Genomic DNA, 17,860 nt, shown 5'->3' with positions numbered 1-17,860 from the left:
CAAGAGTGGCTCCTTGAGGTGAGCGTCTTGCTGTTTCGTCGAATAGATGCGTTAGACGGCCCGTCTCCCAAATTAGAACAGCTGTTAAGCGCCCAGAAACATCATGCACCTGGCCCAGCAGCCAATCATGACGCTGAGACAGGAGTTTTCACAGCCTTGGTCCAACATATCACAGCTTAATCACACTTGAAAGGCTTACGCCAAGTGTGATGTCAACGAAGACTAGACTTAATCAACGCAAGGGCGGTCGAAGTGTGTTGACCAAGGGAGACCATATCCACCCTGGTTTGTATGAGGAGGGCCGGGGTGGCCATGCGGAGTACGCTGCAAGTCGCCAACACTGACAGGCATAGGATTGGGCATTCCATGTACTCATCCCGGCTTTTTCTCGGACATGAAGCTCGATTCTGCACATAAGCATAACCAACGACCAGGAGCTGGGTGCCACGATCTCGGAGATCTTTTCGGTCCTTGTCGATTCCATGTCGAGGCATGAAGAATGGGCGCCAGCAGAGCGAATGCCATCAATGAACATGAAGCCTTTTGCATTTGACTGACCTTCGTGACCAGTTAGCCAGTCGATGGGGAGTCGCTGCCTCAGTTTGAGACAAGTAGTTAGTTGAATACTCCGTACTTAGTTGCGGAAGCGCCTGTCCTATTTTTACTCTCTGAGTCCCAACTCCTCATGCATAGTAGTCATTTCCCTGTGATATTCCACTGTCGAATAGATGATCGAAGGCGGCTGAGAGTATTGACATTAATATTAACCATAGTCCACAGGCAACAGCGGTTCCAACTGTCCGACCGATCTATATATACCCCACGAATGCAAAACGTTAAGGAAAAGAAAAACAGTAAAAGTACACATGATGCATGCTCCTTTGCTCCAATAATAAAAAGCCCTCCAGTACCAAAAATCCAAATACGTTAAGATACTATCATATCCAAAAATAACTCAATAATTCTCTGGCAAATCGCCAAAATCAGGGATATCGTCACCACATTTGAACTCTGGTTCATATGCTTTGGCAGGTAGTATACCCGCTGCCATTCCCTTCCTCCAACTCCACTGGGCAGCAGATTCGCTGTCCCAGGTCCAATAAAACCAGCCCCAGCCCTTTTCGAAGGCCGAAATTTGAGCTTCGGCGTATATTTTAAGCCATTTCTTGTAGGAATCCGAGTACTCAGATGGGTCTGCATTTGCTGCATCGCAGGAACACTGATTGCCGCTGGGGCAGGATGGGGTGAGGACGGGATCTCCGCCTATGGGGTTTTTGTCCATAGTGCCTGTCCAGCGGGAGCCGACTCCGACACTGTTGATGTATATCGTACAGTCTGTGTCTGCCTGGGACCATTCACCACAGATTGTTGGGCCGTATCTATGGCATGTTAGAAGCTGGATGACAATAAGTGGATGCTAGCCGATATATTACTTACCCGCTTCCTTTAGTGCTGCTCTTGGTGATTAAATCAATCCAGCTATCGCAGACAAATTCAAGTTTCTTCTTGTGTGTCAGTTTAATCAGGTCGGCGTTGAAGATTGTGTACTGGTGTGTATCTATAACCAGATCATGGCCTGTGTTTTGCAGGATACTCGACCATTTTGATAATTTCAAGAAGCCGTCTCCAAAGACAATTTTCTGTTTCATTCCATTTTCACCTACAATACCGGCAGCTTTGGTGGTCCAGTCCAAAACCGGCTCAATTTCCAACTTCAACATCATCGGTTCGTTTGCAAGGCCATATAGAGCAATGACATTCTTATACCGTGGTTGAGCAAAGAACTTGGACAGCTGGTCGTGTAAGTCAAGTGCTCTTTGACCCCATTTAGCACCGTCGTCGCCATTAAGCCACTTTATCGCACCCTGACGCCCCGAGTGGTTCCATCCGTTCTGGCTCCCTGGAACGCCGTGAAGGTCTAGGTTCACGCGTAAACCAAATTTTCTGCAATACTCAATAGCTCGGAGGAGATAACGCCAGCCCCATCTTAGCGAAATAAGGGTCATCCTCGTAGGTTGTGACTACCCAGTATCCGTATGGTATCCGAACATGATCAAATCCAGCATCACGTATCTCCTTGAAAGACTGCTCATTGATAAACGTAGCGTAGTGCTTTTCCAACGTCGGTTTCCCTGCATTACCCAGGCGTTTGGTAAGGGTATACTCGTCCACGACGTTATCTCGTAAAGAATACCGCTGGAAGAAAGATGGGGTGATGAAAGGTTCCATGGAAAGCCAGCCACCGATATTAACACCCCGGATAGGTTGTTTACCATATGGGAATGGCTTGTCCAACGCTGGGACTTTCTCGTTCGCCTGGGCTGAGTCGTCCCAAGTCGAATTTAGGCCCATGATGGGTAAACCGCCAACTGTTTCATCGGTATATGTGACATTGAAATCCGCCGTGTCATACCACGAAAACGGATCTAGATGGGTTCCCTTTGCATCAGGCTATAACACATATTAGTACTGTATGTATGTAACATGAGGAGAATGATGAAGACATACCGGTATAGAGTCGGGGCTGATTCCATCGAGCTCACTATGCGAAGGCCCAGTAGTAACAGGGCCATCAGGATGTTTCCCACCACCGCCGCCGCTGTTCTTCTTCGACACCACAACGGCGACGGCGATGATAATCGCAAGTAGGACAAGACACACTCCGACCGCAACAATGATTTTTTTTTTCCTGCTCCAGTTCTGAAGGCATCCTTTGCCGGTATCGCCCTCGTCCTCGTCGTCGTAACCGTCACTGAAATAATCATCATCACCTCCTCCACCTCGCCCTCCACCACCATGATATTTCTCTGCACGGTGCCTCCCGCCTCCTCTGGTTCTTAGCTCAGGGCTTCTCCCTTCTTCGAGATAGGCACCGGAAACGAGTCTTTTCTTTTCCTTTTCTCTGTCCTTCTCCCTTTTCTTTTTTCTCTGTAGCTCCCCTGAGCTCTCCCTCTCCTCACTATCCCCACCAAATCCGCTTTCAAAAATGTATCTCTTCTTCCTCTTCTCTTTCTTCTGCTGTTTAATTTCCTCCTTTCGAGCTTTTTTCTTCATATCCTCGTCTGTTTTGCGGTTTAACTGATCAAGCTGCGCCAATGCATCTGAACTAAGTAGCACAGTCGCACTATTCGCAGAGTCGTTGCTGGTATGCTTCTCCCGCCTTTCATGGCGTTTCGTATCCCTGTCCTTATGCTCGCGCTCATGATCCGTATCATAGCCCCTTCTCCTCCGATCTCTTAACCGTCTGTCGCCATCTTCATCGGCGGTACTGTCCCTTCTAGACCGATGTCTGTTATGTCCTTCCCGATCCCGTTCACGGTCCCGTTTCTTGACAGGCGAAGTGGCGGGTGATTCCTTTGCTTTATGTCCAGCTCTCGGGCTAGGATAATACGAATGCCTATCGCGATCTCGATCTCTTTGGCGCCTGTCTGCGCGAGGAGAGAGTTTTACATCCGGCGGCCGCGCAAAACTCGGTCTTGTGTCAACAGGTATGTCCTCGCTTTCAGTCATGCTATCCAGTGCGGCGCTTTCACCGCGCTGTCGTACTCGTTCTCTGTGCTGCCTATCCCTCGACGGCCGATGCTCCCTCCTCCTGCTCCTATGTCTTCTGTGATCAAATCCGTCATCTTCATCTGGTGTATGTACGCCTTCATCTTCAGTGTTAACACCACGGTACCCGCTTCTTCTCGCCCGGCTTTCCCTTACTCTGCTTTCTCGTCGTCGTCTGTTAGCGCGGTCATGGCCATCGTCATCGTCGCGGTCGTAGGCAGAATCGAATTGAAGGTCATCGCTGTGGTGGCGGCCTCGAGACCTATGAGGAGGGTACGGTGAATGGCGTGTGCCACTCATGGGAAAGTAAGCGTCTTAAATAAGGCCAAAGCAGTGGTTTGACGAAGTCGTGTTCGTTGAATAGTAGAAAAGGCGGCCGTGGCAATGAAAGTCGTAGCTCGTTAACGTTCAACAGGGGAAAGGAAATGTCATATAATAGGAAATTGGCATCAAATGGGACGGCCTAATAAATTGTCAGCAGGCGCCAGTATACCCTAGAGTATCTAAACTGCCCTACCTTGGGTTATCGTATATATGTATCACCCGTCCGTCTGTCACTGTTGGTTTGTTTACGTCTAGCAAATATTGAAGGGTTTAGTTATGGTTCAGCGCTTGGCGCGTGTCCCTGGCGGCAACGCGGCTAAAAGAGGGCGGTGCAGGTACCCGCGCGGGTAACCGCGGTCCCGTAATGATATATTTCCAGTGTTATTCATGGGGAAAGGAATCGGTCCGCTTCAAGAGAATCAGAGGAGTGAGGAGATATTATTCATATTTTATCAGTTTCGCTATCGCTATCGTTAGGCAAGGGATATGTGGTAGAGTAGCTATGTAGACAAGTATGTGGGCATTGAACAAGCCAACAGCCATGTCCAGGTTCGATTTATCAAGGAAAGAAGGAGCATAAAAGGCCACCAAGCGGATGTAAAATAGGAAAAACAAGAACAAGAACAAGGCCAGCTCACAAATGCAACAAGCACAACACAAACATAACGCATAGCATCGCAAATGGGAGGCAAAAAGGAGTAAAAGAAATTGTAGAAGACAGAAAGGACAGAAACAGGCAATGCTCCCAATTTGAAATCGAGTCAAGGTCAAAAAACATCCCGTGTAGATGGACAAAATACATGAACGGACAGACTGGGTGGGCGGTTGTATTAGCTCTCAAACTGAGATAAGAGGCAGGAAGAAATGGAGGCGGAAATGGAGGTATCAATGAACTAACGCAAGCGAAGCGAAGCGTAGTATAGGGAAGTATATGGAGAAGGAAAAGGGCTAAGGGGTTAAAAAAAAAACGCCATCCAGCAGTCCGTCTATGATGAAGAAAAGAAAAGGAGATATCAAGAGGAGTATTAAAAGGAAACTGGGAATTAAAAAAAAAAGTAAGAAATCCATTGCGTCGTATCCTCACACCTTCACAGTATGTTGTCACATTGCATTGTTATTCTGCCGTATCAGCCGGAGATCACAACTCGCGCACCCTCTTTTCCAAGGACTCCGCGCTCGGAGGGTTTGGGGCTTCTCTCTCTGCCCTTCTTTCGGCTGAAGAAAGAAAACATTCCGCCGGATGTATTGCCAGGAATAGTTGTAGAGGACCCGTTGCCATTTGGTAGATAGTTCCCGTTCGCAAGCGCATCGCCGTTAGCAGTCTGATCAGCTAATCCGGACCAACTGCCTGTCTCTTCGAGAACCATCTGGACACCTCCAGATTTACTGCGGTTCCGCGTTGAACCGCGAGGTTGGGATTGTGCCAGTTGCGCCGGCGGTGGTGGAGGAGGAGGGGGAGGAGAGAGCTGTGGAACGCCTTGGCTGGTCGAGGTGATGGTATGAGAGCGGTTGGCATGGCGTTGGGACGGGAGCGAAGGAGGACCAGGGGGAGGCTGGGTTGGAGGAGAGCGGGAGAGGGCGCCGCCACGATCAGAGGATGGGGAGCCAGGATTTACACTATCAGCTGGCACAATATTCTGGCCATGGGCCTGGTCGGATGTAGTAGATCGGTAAGACTTTTCTGTCCTAACGGACTTGTCCGTTCGGGTCGACTGGTCCGTCCGGACCGACGGTGAGGAGGATTCTGAGCGGCCCTGGGAGCTAGTATGACGGCGCCGACGTCGATGACTTGGCGACGTTGTTAGTTCGAGGCAGTCTTCTGGGTTAGCTGAGGCAGCAATAGCAGCCGCAGCAGTGGTTTCGTAGTTCATCGTTGTGTAGTCAAATGGCTCAAACATGGTTTCTATGATACGATGAAGCTCGTCTTCTCGGATTTCTTTGGCTGTAGCATCATCCTTGAGTTCAGCGCGGGGTTTCTGGCGGCGAGCACGCGCTTCCAGAGGCGCCTCCTCTAGTAAAAGCTCTTCAAGATCGTATGTAGCATCAAAGTTGGTCTTGTCGCTTGACGGTACAAAAACCGGTTCGATCTCCTTTCTCTGCAGGGCTTCAAAGTCGATAGGAGCGAAGAAAGAGTGAGAAGTGAACGATTCGAAGCTCATGGCGCCAATACGTTTTGTGGGGTCCTTTTCCAGTAAAGCGCTGAGAGCGTGGAGGCAAGGGACAGTGACAGCTGGGTTAGTGACGTAGTATTTGGGCTGATTGCGCATAATAGCTTCGCTGAGTGAGTTGTGGCTCCGACCATCGAAGGGTCGTTTGCTGTAGATGCATTCATAGAACGTTACCCCAAGTGACCACCAGTCGACATTCGATAGATAACCGCCTCCTTGAAAGACCTCAGGGGCAAGGTATGCCATTGTCCCGGATCTGCTTGTAAGTGGCTTGGAGGGTTTGAAGTCTGACGCAACATTCTGGCTTTGAGTTAGGACAATGTACTTCTTGGGGTAAATGTACAGGACTTACAAAATCTGCGAGATGAACGTGTCCCTCTGAGTCCAGTAATATGTTGTCTGGCTTAACGTCTCGATGTACGATGCCCTGTCCGTGGATATAGTGCAAAGCGCATGCAAGCTCCGCCATCCAGAATCGAACCGCCTCTTCGGTGAAGCATTTTCTCGATATATGGAATCGAAGATCACCACCGTTCATAAGGTCGACAACGATGTATCTAAAGGTGTGTTAGCACAACCAAAGCTATTGAGTTGAAAAGAAAGAGACTGGCTATTTTTTGCTGGACGCACATGTACTCCATGTCCTGGAAGCTGTATCTCAAGTTACAGAGAAAGGGGTGGTTAAGATGTTCGAGCATGCGCCGCTCGCGAATAATATTCCGCACGCTCTCCGATCGGACGACTGGTCAAAAGTAGTGAGTATATGGGGTGACTTCATGAGAAGATTAAGAGATGAGCCATACCTTCATCTTTTCGGATATATTTCAAGGCAAAAGTGAGACCTGTATCTTTCCGTTCGACGATGCGGACCTTTCCAAAAGCACCTTTTCCCACAACGCGAAGTAATCTGAATTGGTTCAAATTGACTATGGAGAAATGAGTATGGCCCTACATGAGGATGATACTAAAGGGGGAAAAAAAAAAAAAAGACATACCTGGATGATCTGGAGAAGAGAGCTTGCCCTGAGAATTACCCATCTCAGCCGCAGCAGCCGCTGTGCGCGTTCGATTGGATTAAGGAGTCAAACCCGCTCTGCATCGACAGATTGAAGCAGAGAAGTGGTAACTAGCTAAGCTGGGCAGAATTGCTTGACGTCGAGTTCGGCGTGCAGTGTCCGTTAAAAGGGGAGAGATCGTGGGAGAGAAAGTCGACTGACGGGTGTGGGAGTTGTTAGTGGTGGTGGTAGCGGTGATGATGATGATGTTGATGAGAAGAGGTTCGAGTTAAGTCAGCCAGGAAGGAAAGGCTAGAGGCCGTTGTTCGTGCTAGACTTTCGGTGGAGGTAATGTGTGTCCGAGAACGAATCTGAAACGCAGAAGGGAGCCGTGTGGCTATTTTTCTTTTTTGTCTCTTTTGGCGTGGAAAGGTGAAGACTGGGTGAGGATGATTGATTGATTGACGAGCGAGGGTGGACCGGGTCCAGGACGGAAGCAAGCCAACTCGTCCCAGCTGTGGATGCCTGCCCGTTAAGTTGAGTTGGAGGTTTGTAGGGATGTTGTCTCTTCAATAGTATCGGTGCATGGATGCCTGTCTGTCTGGTCCTTTCTACAAGTAACTGCGCGCTGCTTCCCTTCTCCCGCGTGAGGCTGTGGAAGAAAACAAGAGGGCACTTGAAGGATCTGGCGAGCGACGAGGCTGGTTGGGTGGTTTAAGCAGGGCCAGGGCGGGCGAAACTCCGCAGATCCAGCCGTTTTCTGCTCGCCGCCGTATTAACTATCCTATATCCGTATCTTCCGTGACGAGGTCGTATATACTCGAACTCCAGCGTCTGTCTTTTCTGTCTCGACGTTCAAGCCTGTGTGGGTGTTCGGCCGGGGCGGCTGCGCAGCTGGTGCAGTGCAGAAGTACGAGTGACGTTGAAATTGAAGTTGAACCTGAGGTTTCTTTATTTTTTGTCGGGCGCGGTTGATGTGTTGTTGTTAAGGGAAGGAACGAACTTCAGGTTTCGTTCTTTCCCTTCAGGACAAGATATTCCACGTGGAACTTCCCCTTTCGGACATGCTCTTTTTTTCTTTTTTCTCCTTGTTTTTTGCAAAAGAAAAAAAAAGAAAAAGTCAAAAAAAAGGATAAACCTTAAACAGGCAGGATGCCGATCTTTTCTGGTTCAGGAACAGGGGAGGTCACATGTTAAATCACGTGAAAATTACAGACGCCAAGTCTTCTTCACCGCCCTGGCCGCCCTCGTGGCGCCACGTGAGTTGCTGACTAAAGGAACAGAATCCCGGGTCTTTCTCTGGCATTTTCTTCGTCTTCTCGACGCTGGTTGAGAAACGCGACAAGCTGGCAGAGGAAGGCAGGAGGTTTCGATATCCAAAGGGCGCATTGTCTTTCAGGGGTTGATACAGAAGCTGACAGGATGGAGCAGCCGTGGAGAAACATGGGGAGACTAGCACGGTGTGCTCCGTAAATGGTAGGGCATGATATACGAGTAGCTGAACTATGTATCTGCCTACGCTCGACTGTGTGGTAACACACCCACCAAAGCGGCTGTCGAACCCTCCATCATAGGGCTCAGGAAGGTCCTCGATCGTCTCAAAAATGCCAAAAGGACCAACTCGTCTGTTCTAGGCTAGCCCAGTTTTATTTTTTTAAGCTTACTTGTCTAGTGTGTCCAACTCAAGCCGGGACGGAGCAGAGCCACTCCCCCCCCCCTTTTAAGAATATTTTCAGCTCTGCGGAAAATATGCACCGTTCGAATGACTTCAGGGACTCGACTGTCCCAAGCGGCAAACCAAAAATCAAGCACTCTCTCGATGTATAACTATATACTTGTTCGCCCGTCCCGACCCAGACCCATTTAATTCCGCACTCCGTCCTTCGCTCGAACTCATGGAGCAAAAAGCAAGCACCAGCCAGCAAGCCACTCAGCCAACCAAGGGCGCCGGCTGGCATTCGCCACCATCAACCACACCACAGCCCTGGTTCTCGTTTCGGTGTCTGTTAACGCGGACATGGCGACGAAACTGACAGGTTCACTCTCCTCGCTCTCTCGCTCGCTCTTTTGACGTCAGGACAGCACTGCTCCTTCGACACTATTACTCCTCGCTGAGTCATGCGAGCCAGCATGTCTGCCACGACGGTTTATCATTAACTTCAATAATCGACGATCGATCGATGACGCGATCGATAGAGCGATGCAGGATGAAAATAGAGGCCCTACTATAAGCGTGTGTGCAAGAGACTGTGTGTGTGTGTGTGTGTGTGTGCGTGTGCGTGTCAGAACGACGAGTGTTAATCGGGAAGGGAGCCGGCGTTCCGTATCACTATTAGATGTGGTCCCTCCCCGTCCGAGGGTCGTCTGGAGACGCTGGAGTCAACATAGCGCCGGCTCTTCATCTATTTGTGTCAACCGTCGGCTCATCTGCATCTGCTTACTTTACTCCTTTCCTCTAATCCCACGATCTTCCTGATGGCAAGACGGCAAGGAGGCTGCTCAAGGGCTTGGCCGGCCAGTTACATGTCACGTGGTTTGGACAATCACCTCCCTTTCTCCGTGGACACAACCCGATTCCTCCTGGTTGCTATACTTAAATGTACGGAACACTCTCTGGCTATCAAAATCTGGCTGCAGTCTGTTGGAAAACGGAATCCTCCGCGGCTGGATGGGCTATACGAGCAGCCTCAACTCAATTCTTCGTCTCGCCTCCTTCTCTGCTCCCTCCCTTGGCGTTTTTGTCGCTTGGCCAGGGAGACCCATCCCATCTTTGCCTGCTTCGGCGTGGTGAAACACGGATGCACTTTTCCTTGCCGCCAGCCACAGGACGTTGTTGGGCTGCACTCACTCTGGAACGAGCAGGGATGCTCAACCCGGCGCTTTTTTTTTGTCCCGGTGTCTTGTCTCTCTCGACCCAGGGATAACAGGTTCCTGTTCTTGCTTGCTTGAGATAACGGAGTCACTTGGCCAATGCTTGCGAGGATGGACCCTGCCGGTTAATAAGAGCTAACTAGAGGCGAGCAGAGCCTGGTTCCGGGCGTGTTTCGCCGGCTCACACCCTGTCGAGAGCTCCCAAGAAAACTGCCACCATGGCGTTTGATCGCTCATGGCCTGACCAGTCATATCATAACGGAACGAGAGCAAGGTGGGCGAAAAGAGAGTGTTGGAAAAAGAAGGAGAGAACATGAAACGCTCCCTGCATCTCAATGGGATCGCTTCGCCTATCCAGTCCAGCTTCAGCACACCACTCCCAAGTTGAAACATAATTAACCCGGCGTTCATTTGCTAGTGCTCTTAATGCATGCATGGGCAGAGAAATTTCTAGCCGGTTGGACAGGAGTTACCAACATTTATTCCGCTTTTCACCGTGCATGTGCATATCTCTAATATGCATACATAGTTGGGTACATGTTATATACATGCATCCATCCTTTTTTCATTTCCTTTTATAGGTTATCCCAGTCCCAAGCAGGTGTCGGATCTCACACGTGGAGGCCAGATCCTTTTTCCACGTGTTGCAGGATCTTTTTTCTAGAAAGATAAGAAGGATATTCGCTTGTTTGTGCTTTTACCCTTTGATCCCGGCTGCCTCAAGGAACATGCAAACAAAGGTCGAATAGGTATGTAGTTACGAAGGAGACATGAAAGATGTGCGCGATTAAATGCCCGGTCAAGGCTGGTCGGCACTTAAGCAGGCAACTTTTTATTGACAGGATAACATCGATCGATACTGGATAGAGTAACCCTGTAGTCCACTTTTATCTTTCATTTCCATCAAAAGGGGATAAATATGTATGCGCTCAAACATGGTCGCGTATAGATGCATGAACATGACACAACACAAGGTCCGGAGTAATCATCACCTAAATTGCTCCATAGCCTACCATCGACGCCCATAAATTGGATCCTCCCTCTTTGAACCGGCACTCGCCTTGCGCTCCATAACCGGCGGCGTGGCTCGCTTCCCGCTTCCCCTTTTTCCATGGGGCCCAAGGGTCTGAGCCTGATGGCCAGACGCCGCCATCTCCTTCGAGTCAAGAAGCTTACTGCTCTTCGTCGTAAAACTTAACTTGCCATCGTCCCATGACCGTGCCTCCGCATCTCGGCCAAATAGAGCCAGCATGTCTTTCATTGTCAGCTTGCCGGCCGCTGACTTGCCTTCAATCGTAGACTTGGCTAGTTCTCGCTTTCGTTCTTGGAGTTCAAGTATACGCTCTTCCACCGTCCCCTTGATTGTCAACTTGTACACTTTGACGTCGACCGTTTGGTTCAGGCGGTGGACACGGTCGATGGCCTGCTCCTCTACGAACTACAAAAGGCGATGGCGTCAGGTTTGGTGCAGTTCTAAGAATAGATGTATGGGGTATGGAGACATGTATAAAACTTACTGGGTTCCAGAAAGGCTCGAGGATCACGACCCTGCTTGCGGCCGTTAGGTTCAGCCCCAATGATCCTGCCCGTAAGCTACAGAGTAACACTCGGGTACTACTAGAGTTCCGGAGTCGGTTCAAACTCGCTTCTCGGAGGTCATTTCTCATACCGCCATCGTATCGGGCATAGCCGATACCTCCGTTTTTCAGGAAGGGCTCAATCTTATCAAGCATGGAGGTAAAGACCGAAAAGACGATGAACTTCGACTGTCCGGATTCTCGTTTGAGGATTCTCATCAGATGTCGAATTTTGGCCGAGGTTTGAACATCGTGGATGGCATTGGGCGTGGACTCAGACAAATCACCCTCCTCGTCCTCATCCTCCTCTTCATCGTCATCGTCAGTTGCATCTTCATCATCCCCACCTGTTTCTGAATCTTCAGAGCCAATCCACTCGCCTCCCCCCTCGGCGTCTTCGCCGTCAGATCCCACAGGTGCGGTAAGGTTTTCAGGGCCACGTTGTTCTTCAGGGACAATCCACTCTCCATCCTCATCCTCATCCTCATCATCGCTATCAATGATAACGGGCCTGGCCCTGCGGCTTCTCGCTCGTTGGGACTCTCTATCCACTTTGGCTTCCACGGGCTTTGGCTTTGACCTTGCCTTGGCTTTCGATTTCCTGTGCTTTTGCTTTTTCTCCGTAACGACCGTGCTGATGACTTGGGTTTTCAGGTCTTCTTCGCATTCACCACAACGTGCGGCGCCACCAAGTGTCTCTTGCTTGGTCAACTCGATCTGGCACACGTCACATCTCTTGGTGGCCATGCTCAGTCCGCCAAGCATATCGGCAATGCTGTCAATATCATTTTCCTTATTCTTGCCCTGGGTATCATCACAAATCAAAGCATCTTGCTCTTTGGCCAGCTCACCCTTAACCAGGTCAGGGTGGTTGCAGGCTTGACGCAGCCTGAGAAGCAAAACCAAAGCGCCAGCATAGCTTATATTCTGGCCACCAATCATTCGCTCTAAGCTTCTATCAGCACGTTGCTCGAGTCGCTGGTAGAATGCCCATTCTTCCGAGCTAAACTCAGCCTCTATCTTAACGATGTCTCGATTCACAATTTTGAACCCGCCAGAAGACCCGTGCTTTTGGTCACTGCTTGATTCCTCCCCATTGGGGTTCTCAGCCTCTGGCTTTGAATCTAGTTTCAAAACGTCCTTTGTACGTCTCTTCATGAAGGCCTTGAGGTAGACCTGCAGTCGACGAAGTGCCAATCCCCCGCGGCCATTGCTCATAGGACGAGTGATCTGTTCTCTCCAAGCAGCCAACTCATCATACGGCTTGATCCGTAAAAATCTGATCAAGCTTTGTAACTCGTCTAAGTTATTCTGCAGTGGAGTTCCGGTAAGGCACCATCTATACAGTGAGTTCAGCGCATAGACAGCTTGCGTGGCTTTAGCATTTCGGTTCTTTATAGTGTGTGCTTCGTCAAGTACAATCCGATACCAGTGGATCCCAAAGCATCCGCTGTCTTTCCCGTGCTCAGAACTAAGTGTTCCGTATGTGGTAATCACAACGTCAAAGTTGTCTAGGTCATCCCGATGTTTTGTGCGGCCTGTACCATGATACACACATACACTTAACCGGTGAGATCTCTCTATTTTGGATTCAATCTCGCCTTCCCATTGCTTGATCAGGGCGAGGGGAGCAACAACAAGTGTGCTTTTGGAGACAGTTGCGGGTATCTTGGATTTATCCTTCTTTTCCTTCCCTTTGTCGGATTTTTGCTCCTTATCCGTTGGAACCACGGGAGGCCGCGGGTTGGTGAGTAGTAAGGCAATGGTCTGAACAGTTTTACCTAGGCCCATATCATCAGCAAGAATACCCCCCTTCGGCAGTACGCCTCTAGTCTTTTTTAACCCGCTCTCTTTGTCCCTCATCCATGCTACTCCCTCAATCTGGTGAGGTAATAGCTTGACTTTTAACCCTTCCACAGTTCCGTCATCTTCCTCTTCCTCTTCCTCGTCTTCTTTGTCTTCCAATTCCTTATTTCCAGCTTTTTCGTCCACCTTGACCCCCATAAGCTTGTCGGCCAGCTCATCAACCTGTTTTTCGATCTTTTTCTTCCGTGACCTTGTACGAGGCTTATCATCCTCATCCTCAAAAGCACCTTCGAGTAAGGCTTTTATGTTTTCGTTGGCTTTCTCGCTGTCAATATACGAATATGCATCTGCTGAGCCAATTATTTCATCTCGGAAGCTGCTGTTAACACTTCCATATCCAACATCAGGTGTGGTAAGGTCCATGAAATTCTTTAACGTGCTGGCTGCCTTGCCCAGTTTGGGGGCTGAAGGTTTAGAGCTGAACATTGGCTCTGGTGCCCTCCAAGTAGTCCGATCAGCATTCATAGGTTTCATAATTTCGACCACACTATCATCGTCAGGTATCGTTATGGTTGAGCGGCTTTTGAAGGAGGATGGCCGGGTAGCCTGGAATGGATTGAACGCTCGCTTATCGTTTTCTTTTGATGCGTTGTCATTAAGGGTAGAGCTAGGGGCAGGACGGTGGTGCTCAGGTCGAGGCCTATTCGTTTTTGGAATCACGAATGGGTGACGCTGGTTTGCATTCATAGAGCCGAGCGGCGACGGTTTTCCGAATTCCACGGGCTTTGGGGGTTGCGCCTTCTTCCCATCCCCTCCGGAAATGGAAGGAATCTTAGGAGGTTCCCGTTCTTTCACCATCTTTTATTCTAAACAGGTTATTTGAAAGGAAGTATCAATAAGTATTGATTGGATTGTCTAAGTCGGCATTGGAATGTTAGATATTGTTTGTTTCTGTTGCTTGGATTTATTAAAGCTCACCTTGAAAGCTCATTAGCGCGCTTTTTTCGAACACTGGGCAAACTCTAAGGTAATAGAGGGTCCAGTATGAGACCGAAGGTGTAAAAATAATATTGCTACTATAGCGTAACGAAAATTGCTGTTGTCATGACCTCGAGCGCGAAGAGTCGCTGTCCTTTGATCAACCGTCGTTTTGCCCCCTCCTTGAAAATAACAATAAACGTTGTCTTATCGATAACTGTCCTGGCAACCAGCCTAGCCTTAAGTAGATTAGCTTAGTAATATACGAGTTATATTACGTCATACACTCACGGTATTCAAATCATGGGAATTCCGGTATGGATCGGCGCTAATGTCACGACCTCTGGTTTTCGTCTAACAACATCAACTAACAGCCCGCGAGTTAAACTACCAGGAGCTGTCCATTGACCAGCGTGAAATTACTCTGAGCAACCACTCTGGTGGCTTTTTCTATTTGTCTGGTTTTACCATTGCCGACGGCAAACCCATCACAAACCGATGTTTCCCCTTCCAACAACCGGGATTGATTGTTGGATGTTTGGCCATCGTCGAGTTGATGAGAAATAGCCAGACCACAACAAATTAGAGAGAAGCGAATTAAACCCTAGGATTAGGGCATTATATGGAAGCGGAGCTCCCTTCTTTACAAAAGATGCGTTTCAAGATGTCTACCGACAGTTAAAAAGCAATGTACAACAGGGTGATAAAGTATTACTTAAAGGGGCAGATGGTGTAACAATTGAATATGACATTGAGGTTGGCAAAATATTGGAGGCAGATGATCCTGATTTGGAATACGTTACGTATGTATATTCAGATTCTAGTTGGCCATACAATGTCTAGAACTAAACAGAAACAGAATGAAGCCCTACCTCAATTATACATCACCCCTACTCCTTATAGAAGGTGTATATTCCCATGAAGCTGCATACTGCGGCATGAGAGTATATCATATACTGATCTTGCGGAATAAACATACAAAGGAGCCGATAGAAACAGAAATACTGCCGTCTATAGACACCGTTTTCACTCGCTTTAAGAGGCACTTGGAGGTTTGGGAGTCTAGCAAAACATGTCTGGAGTTGCAAGCAACTTTGGATAGGATGGAATTCCCCGCTAATTTCAAGATTGATAAAATTGTTGTATTCGCATATCGAATTTCTCAGACTTCTGAAGACTGGTTACATCCTTTGGCAAATATTGCCGAGAGAAGGGTATCATACCAACATGGGTTGGTTGATATGTACAATACGGAAAGCTCTAATCAAGCGGGGGGTAGGTCGGGATATCAAGTGCTTTGCACAGGATCCTATATACACTAGTGTTGATTCCGAACTTCTCAGAACGTATGGAATCGTTACGCATGAGGATCCTGAAGGCTTCCTTCTGATTGATGATACTACCCTGGTGATTTCAATAATGCCAAATGTCCCTGTCAAAGAAACAGTTGCACATATTGCACAGCCGGCTATGATTGTATGGGATGCAGATGATGGCAAAAAGACGCTTTGGTAAACCCCCCATCACTCGGTATATAGCTACAATACCTTCATCCTCGTGCTAACGAACGAATAGCACGGATCCAACGTCGTCGCGGGTTAAGGACTTTCTCAAAGGTTCCTATTCTAAAACCGAGTTCCCTCACGACCCAGATAACTTCAAATCTGTGTCTATATATACAAAGTTGAGTTCACCGCATTTCACCAGATGAGCTTGTTGGTACAGTCACGCCCAACACTGGTGAATATATATGATTTCCTATATAAGCTACTTTGGATAAGCTCCGCGCCAAAAACCCCAAACACGCCCAGATAAGTATATATCAACAAATATCCTCCGATCTTCAACGCTCATTATATTTTTATCTTGCTCATACCGGCCTAACCCTCCACCATCTTCCCGCTGGCTGACTCTTTATTTTTTACTTTTTCCTTTTGATGTTTATCTTTCAATTATTTAGTATCCCGCAGCTTTTCTTGAAACAACGACCCCTTAGGAGTTGGATTTTGTTTTTGAAACCGTCTCTACCCGCGCGCTTACTTGCATTTTATTATGGACTGACAAGAACCTAAGAATTTAGTTATGCGATGATAAGATAGCTCCTTGCTACCATATAACCACGCCTGAAACTTGGCCCGCAATAGGCGATGCTGCACTTACCTCGGAGGCGTTGATGATTGATCAACGGTATCATTAATTTTTACTTCATGCCTAGCGCCCACAATTTCTATGAAACTACTTCTGTCGACACGCTCACTTACACTTACGGTAACTTCATAATTACCTGGTCATCCATCCATGGCGATACTTGAAATATCCTATACCCTTGCTGCAATGCACCACTAGGTCAAAAAATTATGCCAATATTTCCATCAGATCTTAGGCACCGACAGGCACTGCCTGATCTTTAAGCAGACAATACTGTCCAGTCAGCTAAGGTGGCATTGCAATCTACGCCTCTTCTTCAATGCTCTTCACATAACACATATATCTGGAATATCACCCAGTATAGGCAGCAAGGCGTCCTATATGGATACCTATCTAGACAGAATGGTATCTAAGCCACTCTTCTAATGGAGCCTATTGCAGTATATAAACCCCCTACTGGCGCACCAGTTTTTATAGTATTATTACCACCTTTTTTTACACGCATTAGTTACACATAATACTGGCAACCCCATTTACATCACATTATCATCCTAAAGTAGCCACTCTGGATCCTTGATAAAATCCTCTGGGTGGCCCACCTGCATTTATACAATCAGTTTCAACACATTTATATATCACCGCCTTCAGAACAAAAAATCGTGGGTGGCCCTGTTGCTTCTACAGATTATCTAACTCTGCAAGCACTGATATCGGAGTTATAAGTACACCTAACACTTGTATAGACTTATTATGTGCCTTATTATCCGATATGAATACCTCGAATGCGGCCACGCTATTGTTTCAACAGCAATCCCATGCGATTTCTACCCGTCGTGCACTAGAAACTTTGGTCGGCTTATCCCTCTAAATGGACGTTGCCCTCCCTGCCGCAGGTATCTAACGCCGGAAGCTGCTCATAGCAGCCAATGGTACGCAAGGCCGTGGTAATTAAATGGCCAAAACAAGCGATCGAGCTCTGCAAATTAGCTCTCCACTGCGAATTGAATATGACGAGTACCGCATATGGGTTGCGCCTAGTTATTTCTCATCGACCGCTATCCTCTAATTTATACCTCTCTTCCCATGGTTTCTTTTCAAGTTTATTTACATCCTGCTGTCTCTGATCTCTGACCTATTGCTTTACTGTTAGCATTCTATTGATTGCACTGCCCCATCCGTCTGCGTTTTGCTATTATACGCACCCCTTAATCATCTCCTACTATCATCTTATTATCCTGTAATCAACTGTCTTTGAATATGCGTACTTGAAATCATTTTGAAATTGGCATTTGATACTCTTTCTGAAACCTGTTTATAGATCTCAGACCATTGACCTTCAATTCACTATGTCAGCCGCCAACTAAATCCCCCTCTTCTAGCCGAGAGACAGGAGTTTGGCACCAGGATAATAACGTCCCTTCCCTGGTGCCTTAATTCGAATATT

General features: G+C 48.0%; 6 protein-coding genes across 6 annotated transcripts; 1 reads left to right on the top strand and 5 right to left on the bottom strand.

Moving 5' to 3' along the window:
• Window positions 1-955: 955 nt before the first annotated feature.
• MGYG_07957 (hypothetical protein) lies at window positions 956-3,849 on the bottom strand (the record flags this gene model as incomplete). The annotated part of the gene is made up of 4 exons (XM_003169742.1): window positions 956-1,379; window positions 1,438-1,944; window positions 1,976-2,451; window positions 2,509-3,849. The coding sequence occupies 4 exons, from the start codon at window positions 3,847-3,849 to the stop codon at window positions 956-958; spliced, it is 2,748 nt and encodes a 915-aa protein (XP_003169790.1).
• Window positions 3,850-5,000: 1,151 nt separating this feature from the next.
• Window positions 5,001-7,079, bottom strand: MGYG_07956 (AGC/YANK protein kinase; the record flags this gene model as incomplete). Its single annotated transcript, XM_003169741.1, has 5 exons — window positions 5,001-6,341; window positions 6,394-6,598; window positions 6,672-6,783; window positions 6,845-6,967; window positions 7,037-7,079. 5 exons carry the CDS (start codon window positions 7,077-7,079, stop codon window positions 5,001-5,003), a joined length of 1,824 nt encoding a protein of 607 aa, XP_003169789.1.
• Window positions 7,080-8,307: 1,228 nt separating this feature from the next.
• Window positions 8,308-8,994, bottom strand: MGYG_07955 (hypothetical protein; the record flags this gene model as incomplete). The annotated part of the gene is made up of 3 exons (XM_003169740.1): window positions 8,308-8,450; window positions 8,582-8,666; window positions 8,872-8,994. The coding sequence occupies 3 exons, from the start codon at window positions 8,992-8,994 to the stop codon at window positions 8,308-8,310; spliced, it is 351 nt and encodes a 116-aa protein (XP_003169788.1).
• Window positions 8,995-9,723: 729 nt separating this feature from the next.
• On the bottom strand, window positions 9,724-10,159 carry MGYG_07954 (hypothetical protein; the record flags this gene model as incomplete). Its single annotated transcript, XM_003169739.1, has 2 exons — window positions 9,724-10,025; window positions 10,093-10,159. The coding sequence occupies 2 exons, from the start codon at window positions 10,157-10,159 to the stop codon at window positions 9,724-9,726; spliced, it is 369 nt and encodes a 122-aa protein (XP_003169787.1).
• Window positions 10,160-10,916: 757 nt separating this feature from the next.
• Window positions 10,917-14,148, bottom strand: MGYG_07953 (ATP-dependent helicase RIS1; the record flags this gene model as incomplete). The annotated part of the gene is made up of 2 exons (XM_003169738.1): window positions 10,917-11,345; window positions 11,425-14,148. 2 exons carry the CDS (start codon window positions 14,146-14,148, stop codon window positions 10,917-10,919), a joined length of 3,153 nt encoding a protein of 1,050 aa, XP_003169786.1.
• A 423-nt stretch (window positions 14,149-14,571) lies between these two features.
• On the top strand, window positions 14,572-15,979 carry MGYG_07952 (hypothetical protein; the record flags this gene model as incomplete). The annotated part of the gene is made up of 6 exons (XM_003169737.1): window positions 14,572-14,583; window positions 14,663-14,724; window positions 14,883-15,071; window positions 15,128-15,499; window positions 15,612-15,779; window positions 15,844-15,979. 6 exons carry the CDS (start codon window positions 14,572-14,574, stop codon window positions 15,977-15,979), a joined length of 939 nt encoding a protein of 312 aa, XP_003169785.1.
• Window positions 15,980-17,860: the final 1,881 nt, after the last annotated feature.

This window comes from Nannizzia gypsea, genomic scaffold (genome assembly GCF_000150975.2).
Source record: "Nannizzia gypsea CBS 118893 supercont1.8 genomic scaffold, whole genome shotgun sequence".
NCBI lineage: Eukaryota > Fungi > Ascomycota > Eurotiomycetes > Onygenales > Arthrodermataceae > Nannizzia > Nannizzia gypsea.
Note: the sequence above shows the minus strand (reverse complement) of the source record. Positions and strands in the feature narration are given on the sequence as shown.